Here is a 10,854-nt window from a genome sequence, read left to right as displayed (position 1 = left end):
ATATATATATATATCTAATATCTATTTTACAATATTATTATCCGTCATATCAATAATATACGTAAACATAACTACCACAGAAACGTGCGTACACGTTGCGAGTTAGTGAAGAGGGGGGCGTTACAGTAGTATATAAAAAAATAAAACTATGACAATGATTAATAAACTAAGTGTAACCTATATTTTTAATTAATCATGAAGCTTAACAAATTAAAATATGAAGATTGACCAAATTTAATTAATAAAAAGATAAACATTTGTGAGACTTGTCAGCTATCCTTATTTCCGTGACGTCTCCTGAATAGATCTAATAGGCTGAAGTTCAGGAATCAATTAATACATAAAGAAACTTAAGGAACTCTTAGGAACAAACTTATTCGCGTCGATTTTGCGACCAATCACGGTTTTCTGAATTTGTGCAATAACAATAATTACATTAGTAAGTATTATGTTGGTATATAAGTATATAAAATGTACTTAGGTTTATTGTATCTTATAAAGACATTAAGTTCACTCCCCTCCTTTAGAAATTTGTATACGAATACACCCGTTCTGTACAATCGTCAGTATTTTTAAATAGCAATTGTTCGGCAGTTTATCTTAATCACGTTACTATGAAATTGTGTTGGTTTTAGTTTTAGTTGTAGCCTTATTAACGCAAGTGTTCAAAGATAAGAATATTTGAGTATAAAACAAGTAAGATTCTATTGTTTTAACACTAACTAATAATTATTAATTAATATAAGGTCTTACTTATCACATCACAATTTATTATAGTTCTCTAATCCTCTTAATGGAACTTTTTGCTGTTGTTTGTTGATACTTAAAAAGAAATGACAATAGAAAATTACAAACAAAATTTCACGCCCATTATTCTATCTATCGTTTATTTACATTTGTATTGGGTTGTTTTCCATTACAATTTTAAAATTATTAAAAAAGGATGTCACACACTATTTGTTTTTCTCTCTCTAGCCCACGCAGTCTGAGTAGAACTCGCTCAATTTTGGTTCTAGAGTAAATATACATATACCTATTATAAAATTAAATTTTGATAATATTTTTGAGTACAAAAAGATGAGTTTATTTAAAAAAATTAAAATTTTGAAAATTTAAAGGTTATTTAAAAATGTTGTAATTTATAGCTATTTCTAAACGATATAATTAATGTATTGAGAATAATGGAAAAATTCATCGTCTTGTACTCAGAAATATTATCAAAATTTAATTTTATAATAGGTACATTTACTCTAGAACCAAAATTGAGCGAGTTCTATTCAGACTGCGTAAATGCGTTTTGTCTATGTTGCGCGTGGGCTAGAGAGAGAAAACAAACTGTGTGACATCCTCAAAAAAACCTTTTATAGTAGATAACAATAATAGGTAGGTACAAAACATTTTAATTTGCAACTTTTTACTTTTGTGACGATGCTTAAGTTTACTCGTTTCTACTTTAATTGAAAAGAAAAACAGTTGAGTTTTAGAAAAAATAACTATTAAGTTATCAAGTTTCTATGATTTTTTATAATAGGCTCTATGATCCTCGTTATATCAGAATTATCAAATGAGAAATCAATAATAAAAACACTAAAAAATATAATATGCATTAATGCATTATGCCATTATGCATGTGTATAGAAGTGAGTCAACTATAAATTGTTTGCTATAATATTTAGTGGTGCAATTTGCTCTAAAATTTTGTTATGAGGGTGTTAGCATCACTACACGTGATACAATATATTTATTGGATAGTAAAATTACTAAAATTATAATATATTATGATTTATGACCATATCGTGAATTGTTAATGTAATATATCAATTACATTTTGTATCCTTATTGTAACAATTGAAACTAATACAAAAACTACTTTAAGTAAATTCATTCATTTTGGATTAACTTTATCCGAGTTCGAATTTTTTTGCAAGGAGGCTATGCGTACTTTTTTCTTTAGTTGAGCTTATTTTCATGTATTTTAATTTACATATATTCAATGTTTGTTATTATATAAATTATTAGGTTTTAGTTAAAAGTTATATTATATTATTACATAGTGGGTATATAATACATACTAATATAGTATATATAGTATTTTGTATCTGGCAATGCTGGCATATAGAATTTATAGCTTTTCTGTTTTAAATAATTCGTAACGAAATAATTTTCTTGAACCCTAGCGACAAGATTTATTTATTTATATATATCAAATTTTAAAAATTATTTTTAAATTGACTATAAAAAAAATTAATTTAGCAAAATTTTCTATTTTATCAAATTTGAGGCGTACAGTTATTATTAAATAATGGCCTATAATTGCAAGCGTATAGCTAAATCTGAAGGATGTTGCCGGCGTGATAAGCAAATGATGAGATGTGCGACAACTGCTCTAAAACAGATGAAGGATATGTTTGAAACAGCTTGGTGTCCAATCAAAGAAAACAAAGAGGACAACGAATTTAGGGATTACAATGGTTGTGTAATAGATCCTGAGTGTAATATTAAGGAATGTCCATTCCGTGGAACTGGGGGTAGCACCTAACGTAAGTAAGAAGTAGAATTATAATTATTAAAACGACTATAAATTCGTAAAAATATAGTTTTATATAATTTTATAAGATAATATATTAATATATTGAGCATGCATGACTTCAGAACACTTTAAACTACAAAACAATTTTAGGAAAAAATATTGGGTTACACAAATTATGTATGAGCTTTTCCAACCTAGTAGACAATTTCTTTATAAAGGATTAATATATACGATTGAAATTAGCTCGATTGGTTAAATAATATTCGATCCGTACGTGATCGTTACGCAGGTTTTGGAGAACTATTGCACCAAAAGCCATGAGAAGACCTTCGGTGGGCAGTCGGACCGTGACGCCATGCGGCTGATGCCAGGCGAAGTCGGCCTGCGCGGTGATCGCGCCACGTTCTCTTTAGTCCGTGACGACTGCTTGAAGTACGATAACAGCAGCACCGGCGGCGGCGAGGTATACTACAACATACGTCCGAACATAAATCAATTTGCGGAGGAAGAAGATGTAATCAACTCCGATAACAATGACACGCAACAGCAGGAGCAAGATCAGGAACAGGATCAGGATAAGAATCAAGATAATGATCTGGAACAGGATGAGAATGAGAATGATGAGCAGCAGGTAGACGAGTCAGAAGATCTACCATTGTCAAACGAACGCAAACATGTGATGGAAGAGCTACCCAAGTCTGTGAAACCAAAGCTAGGACCAGTTACCGGGCTGCCCGTCAGCGACGACGAGCACGTGTTCGTTCTGTGGCTGGGTAAGCGGCCGGGCGAGCCTGACGAGAAAGCCCGACTGCAGATCGAAGTGCGCGTGCCCAAGTGGGTGCCGGATCCGGAGGAGGAGTCATCTGAGACGATGCTCGCGGAAGAATTACCGGAAGTGATAACAAAGCCGATAAAACACAAGAAACCTGGAAGCTCCAAAAAGTCCCGCAACTCAAAGAAGTCTGGCAACTCCAAGAAGCGTGGCAACTCCAAGAAGTCTGGCAACTCCAAAAAGTCTAGCAACTCCAAGAAGTCCGGTCGAAAATGAAACCTATGGAAAGTAAGAATGTTATTACGTGCGTAAATTATATTTACATGGTGACCCCCGTGTACTTCGTTGCCCGTTTAAAATGATTTATGATCAAAAGTTTAAAAAAAAGAATATCTTAAATTATATTAAAATAATGCAACGTGACATTGAAACGCATATTATTTATAAATAAACTAAAAATAATTAATTTATAACTAAAATGGTACAAGAAAGTTATATATTTACCTGTCCCGTGTCCGTCATGACAAGTTTATTTTGGCCAAAATTAAAATAATTAATAACTATTTTATTTTTGGAAAACAATAACAGCCCTATATGTACAAAATAATCGTTTTCGTGAGCCCATATACTAATCTCTGTATTTATCTCTGAGCTCCTCTTTAAAACGCAAATTTCTCATTTTTTACGAGTGTGAATTTGCGTTATGAAATGAAAATACTATCAATATTACAAGCATTAATTTAGCTATTATATTTAAGCTATACATTGATTTTCTGTCAGTTAGGCCATGTATAATTTATAATACGTAATACTTTCTATTTATTTTAATAACTATTGGTATCAATAAATCTTATTAATTATAAATTATCATCTATTAAAATGTGTGAAACCCTACAATTTTACAATTTGCTGTATTTTTGAAAATATAAATTGCTTTTATTCATACAAAATTCAATCGATTTTAAAATTGTATTTATCTTCATAAAAAAAAACTAAAAAATTGGCTATTTTAGAGTTTAATTAAAAAGTTAGCGTTTTTTGAAAAATGTATTTTTAGATCGTGATAAAAGGGAAGCATATTATATTAGTTGTATATATTATATAAAAACCGGCACCAAAATATCTGCATTTTATTTCAAATTGGAGCTACTTTCCAATTAATTAAGATACCATATAGTCCATATAGATAGTAAACATACATATAATACATATAATAATATTTTACTATTTAATACTATGTTGCCATTGTATTATTTGTAGGCACAGATACTTGTTGCTGCTCGTGAATGCTGTCATAACATATTATTGCTGGCTGTTCTGGCTGGCATTTTTGAAGCTGTTGAATTTTTTGGAACTGCTGCACTTTTGATGCTTCAGTACTTCAAGTGTTTTACCGGCCTTAGTGTCATTTTCGGCAATTCCCCTGCGATCATCAACTCGGATGTCTCCAACGGCTCCAACGAATATGTGCTTGTCATCGTTCACGAACAGGGTTGCAAGATTTCTATCACATGCTTGCGGTCATTTGATGACTACCTACTGATGATCTTCAGACTCGTCCACCTATTACTTGTTATCCTCGTCATAATTCCGATCCTGCATCTTCTCCTGATCTGGATGCTGTTCATGTGGCTGTGAATGCGGCTTAATGTTATAGTTATCAATGTTGAAACTTGCTTCGTCGATGGTAGCGTCGTCTGAATCATATTCGGCCGTACCTACGTTATAGTACACCGCACCGCCACCCGGAACTGTAATAGCTGTGCGTCAAGGCATCCAGGTCCAATCCTCTTCTTATTGTCTTTTGAGCATTACGTCTGCAAAATCACAACGGACATTTCCAAATTTTACATACACGATCGATTAGATCAACATTTCTGCTCATAGATTTGTCCAAATTTTCCGGATCTTTTGTGATCGTGGGCCAAAAGCTTATTCAAACGAGTCCGTTGCACAATCATTGTTTGTCCGATTTCTCCTAGATCGGCCACCAAACTGTTTTGAAGATGTTCTTTAGAGCAGCCGTCAAATATCTCATAATTTATTTGTCTTGCTGGCAACACCTTTCAGTTATATTCACTTGCAGTTATGTGCCATTATTGAATCTTTTATTGTGTTTTAAACGGTTTATATTGGAAATATATTAATATTTAAAATATACTAAATGAAAATTTCAATGTTTGAGATAAATAAAAAAAAGGTAGACAAGTGGATATCGCTCTGCTGTATAGTAGAGATATAGAGTAGGTTGCTATAATGGATGTGTTAAATATGAATGCAATGAAAGGTATCATTGTACACGAAAAACGATTTTGAACGGAGATGATTGGTCAATCTAGGATAATTAATGAAATATATTATTTTATTACCTATATTTAAATTGTAATATATCGTTATTTTACTAGATTTTGTAAAAAATAAATTTTCATATGCTCATAACATTTTTTCTATATTAACGCTGGAATTTTTATTAATAACAGACAGATGTAATTGATTATCTTCTTTATAAACCTATTTTACAATCTCTTGCAAGAGATTGTAATATTAATGTATATTCCCTAATTTGTCATCATATTTGACAATTAACATTAAAAAAGGAAACCTAGGGTTTAAAGAAAATCACTTATTAAAAAATAAAACTTATTCTAACACAGTAAGTATTACCATGTTTCAAAATAATTTTGTTTTTAGTGGTTTGATGCTTAGCTAAATGCCTAAATTATTAATGTTATCAATAGAGTTTAAGTGAAACAATTACACCAGAATTAAATTAAGATAAATGATAAATCTAATGATAATATATACTATAATTTACATACATCAGCAACTATAGAGGATAATATTTTATCAAGATGTTAAAAATGTCCAATAACCTGGACCAATGTAGGGGTTTCCATACTGACAGTGTAAAACAATTAATATTTACGCATATTAAAGATCTATTATAATAGATAGGTATATATAATATAAAATATTTAATAAACATAAAAATAACCAGGAGTGTTCGTCAGGGGAGTCTTTGAGACTGCGTCTCCCCTTAAAAATAAACTATAGCTACTTGTAAATAATATAATTAATTAAAAATAATAATGTATAAAAATTAGAAATATTTTTATTTGAATTGAAAATATATTATATCGTTTTCATTGTTTATTATTATAAATTGAAAGTCACCAAATCGAAAACCTATTAATAGTTATCTCGATATAAATACTATTGCAGTCTAATATTTATTATTTTTACATTTTTATAAGCATTTCAACATTTGTTCTTATTTTAAAATGCAAAAAGAAAATATAATATAATTTTTACTAACCAGTGGTTTTAATGCTTTAACATATACGAACAAAAAAATGTTAGTTGTTATATGGAATTTATGTTATATAATTTAAGTCTCCCCAGAATATTTACCCACGAGCCGCTACTGAAAATAACAATTTATCGGTAAGTATCGACTTTTTGATCCCCTTCTTAAGAACTAAAAATACTCTACGGGGTCCCTTGTATAGAAATCGTCGACAAAAAGATTGAGTCGTGGGAAGCGTACACATTTCACGATTTTACGTAATATTTCCTACCCCCCGATTAATACCATCTTACTGTAAAACAGTGTGAATATGTTTTCATGGTATAAATATATAATATCTTAAAATGAAACTACATATTTTTAAAATATCATTGCAAATAGTTAAAATTGTAAATTCATAATAAGCGTAAAAATCTTAAATCTCAGCTAATAATATTCTCAAATTATACCAAAATAATTAATATCATTTTTCATCATTAAAATAATAAAATATGTTTTTTGTCAAAATTTGAACATAATTGTGATTATATATCTTTTAGATTTTTTAATTCCAGTATAAACTATTCAAAGGGAAAGTTATATTAAATTTTCTAGCTGAAGTTACAAAAATTGAAAATTGTATAACATTTTTATTATGAAATAATTGTAATTTGTAAATATTTGTGATTTTAAGGGCCGGTTGCAAAAAACTATATTGGTTCAATAAATAGGTATTGGTACAATAAATTGAGTTATTGATTCGATAAAAATTAAAATACGTTGCACAAAGTCATAATACCTTATTGAATCAATAAGTTATCGACCGTTAGTCACTATTAATTCATTAATTTATAGTCCCGATTTTGGTTCAATAAGTTTTATCGGTTCAATAAAATAAAATTAATGGAAAGTTTATCAACATAATAATGAGATCTTTGTTTTTTATTATTTTTGAATAAAATGTCAATTTGCATATAATTTTATATTCACAAATATAATAAATATAATATAATAATATATAAACAATGATTTTTTTAATATTTATCCATCTATAAAACATTTTATCAACCCGATAAGATTTATGGAGCAAATAAATTATCGGATCAATAAAATAAATATTGGATGTTTTTTGTGCAACCGAATATTTTAAATTAAATTACACATAAAAAAAATTGAGCCAGTATATTTTTATAATATTTATGTAGATGTAATAACAACTTATATGTGTGATCTTGAATTCAATTTTCATGAATTTTTATTAAGCGATGAATTTTCTATCATTTATAAAATAGAAAATTATTCATGCCTAAAATATAATCAAAAAGATCAAAATAATTTCAAAAGTTATACCATGTATAAAAGATAATAATATAAAAATTTAATGGTTAATGGTTTAGTGAAAATTCCAAGTATCTATTGTTATTCGGTTTTCAATAAAAAGAAGAAAAAAATAATTTGAAGAGAAATATTTATTATATGGGTTATCCATAGTCAATAATTATTTTATGTCAGATGTACCTACCATATTCACTTAGGGAAAGTTTGTTTTTGAAATAAAAATAAATACAATTAAGATGATGTAGTGCTCGCATGTGTTGTCTCCGTCTTACACACGTACAACAGCAAATTTTCATTCACCAGTTTCAATATTGTACTGTTAGTTTTGATATTAGAGTGAACTGACCTATTATAAAATTTAAAGGTAAGATTATTATTCAGAGCCCTACGCTAGCCATTTATTGATAATATTATTTTTAAGTAAGTTATGATCATTTTGAAACTGCACTGCGGGTACAACGTCCTCTTAACTATTACAATATATATGTATGGCATTGTCATATTATATCATTTATATCTTTTTATTCAACTCAAAATTAAATAACATATTTTTGTAAATACTGTAAAACAGTTAAAATAGATAATAATATCTTAAAAGAAATAAAAAATTATCGCTGTGACGTTGAGTACTATAGTAAAATTCATTATAATATAATATATATATATATATATATATATGTATACATTTTAAGTTCCTACGAGTAACATTTATAAATTATAATAAAATATTAAAATTAACACCGTTATTTATCTTTAAACAAGTATAATTTCGAAAATGTTCGTACAAATTTGAACTTAAAATTTCTGTATAAACTATATAATATGAGGAATCTTTTATTACATTTTCAAAGCTTATAGATATAAAAAGAAAAGTTTTAATGAATTTTTAACTAAAAAATTACATGTTATTTATATTATAATGATCGTTAACACTGTTAACAGTTACCTAATTGTTGTTTCAAGTCAATCGCACGATTATTCGATTTTTAATTATTTTTTAATGAAAAATAAACCGTCAAAATTCAATATATCGGGGTAGGTTACGCATCATTATCTACTGATGGTTACATATTTTGTGATTTTATGTAATTTTCCTGACCCCCGCACCTAAGATCACTTATTAAAACATATAGCACATATAACAAATATTTACACAAATATTTATAGGATAATGCAACATAGAGTCCATGGCATGGACAAGTGCAACTAAAATGATTAAAAAAGAAAAAAAAGAAAATAGTTTTAAAATAACACATAATTATCTTATATTCTTATTGATCAATATAAAATGTAGGACGTAGGTATGTTATTTGCAACTTATAAAGTATTATATTATAAATTATTTTTATAATAATTCTAATACTCTGTTAACTGCATGCGCCAAACACGGGATATGAATTAATTTTGGATAAAATATTTTTGATGTTTTCGCTGCTTTCATCATATAAGTACCAGCATCACTAATAAAAAGTAATACTCTTTGTTCGATACTGAGAAATATTTTTAAAGAATTTACAAATTGACATAGTTTCATTGGTACCCACTAATTCTTTACATGAAATTAAAAATGATTTTCCTGGGTTTCCATCTAATTTACTAATTAATAAATTAGCAATACTCAAACCTAAATAATAATTTTTACATACATTTTTTTGTAATTGTTTACGTAAATTAATTATAAAAAAATATAAAAATATTTTATAAATAAATAATAATAAATTATAACCCATAGAAGTCCATATCGCCACGTATATCTATACATATATTACACCTTTATACTTCTTAGATCATATAATTTAACCAATAATGAAAATCCATAATAATGTTATTATTTTATATTATTAAATTATTAAAATTAGTTAAGAAATATATTGATTTGTACATTTAATTACGTAAAATATACAAAATTGCAATAAATTGCAAATTAAATAGAAAGACTGTAATTAATAAAAATCGTGTGTACATATTTGATCAGATTTAAATTATTTGAAGATACAAATAAGTTGCAATATCAATTAAATCCGGTCTTATGATAATAAGGAAATTATTTACTTTATAAGTTTAATAATATATAAGTTGTTGATGTACAAAATACAAATTAATAATGTTGAAATTGTACAGGGTGGTGCAGAGGAAACGCATGTTTTTCGAACCGCTAGTACGCGGCGACGGGAGGGGGTATTGACCTTGAACGAATGTTAGCAGATAGCCCATGCAATGCCGTTTCAGTCGTCATGGTGCCACAGCTCACACGGCGAGAGCATCCATGGCAGTGGTTCGACAAATGTTTCCAGGACATGTGATTTCGAGATTTGGCGATGTTCACTGGCCCCCTCGCTCACCCGACCTGTCGATATGTGACTTCTTTTTGTGGGGATATTTAAAATCAAAAGTGTACATCAACAAGCCTCGCACACTCGAAGACCTTAAAAATTCCATTCGTCAGGGAATTGAAGCCGTGCCGAATGAAATGTTGGAGAGAGCCGTAAGAGGATCCACATTTGTATCCAGCAAGAAGGACGTCATCTCAAAGACATTATTTTCCAAACCTAAACATGCTATGTAATTTCAAAAACGGCATTAAAAATCCTATCATTTAATACTTGTTTTTATTATTTTCAACCCATTGTGTCCCAGTAATTCAATATTGAAAAACATGCGTTTCCTCTGCACCACCCTGTATAACACAAATTTGTTATTTAGGTTTAAAGTGGTAAAAACTCAAATGTAGTACCTACTTAGTAGTCGGATAATTATTAATTAGGTCTAGGTGTGCACTGTGCACCAACTATGAATAAATATTTAGTAACTTATAAATATTCAGATACATTACAAACAATTAATTTATGAACTTATGGGTACAAGTTTTACCTATGTAACATATTGAACTAAGCACCACCAATGTTCAAACGTCCAACCAGGACGATA

General features: G+C 28.7%; 1 protein-coding gene across 1 annotated transcript; it reads left to right on the top strand.

The window, feature by feature from the left end:
* The first annotated feature begins 2,302 nt into the window (after positions 1 to 2,302).
* Positions 2,303 to 3,578, top strand: LOC132924911 (uncharacterized). Its single transcript, XM_060989351.1, is given in 3 exon segments — positions 2,303 to 2,524; positions 2,526 to 2,540; positions 2,820 to 3,578. Coding segments are annotated over 3 exon segments (996 nt in total).
* Positions 3,579 to 10,854: the final 7,276 nt, after the last annotated feature.

This window comes from Rhopalosiphum padi, chromosome 3 (genome assembly GCF_020882245.1).
Source record: "Rhopalosiphum padi isolate XX-2018 chromosome 3, ASM2088224v1, whole genome shotgun sequence".
NCBI lineage: Eukaryota > Metazoa > Arthropoda > Insecta > Hemiptera > Aphididae > Rhopalosiphum > Rhopalosiphum padi.
The sequence above is the reverse complement of the archived record's forward strand: the minus strand, read 5'-3'. Positions and strand labels throughout refer to the sequence as shown.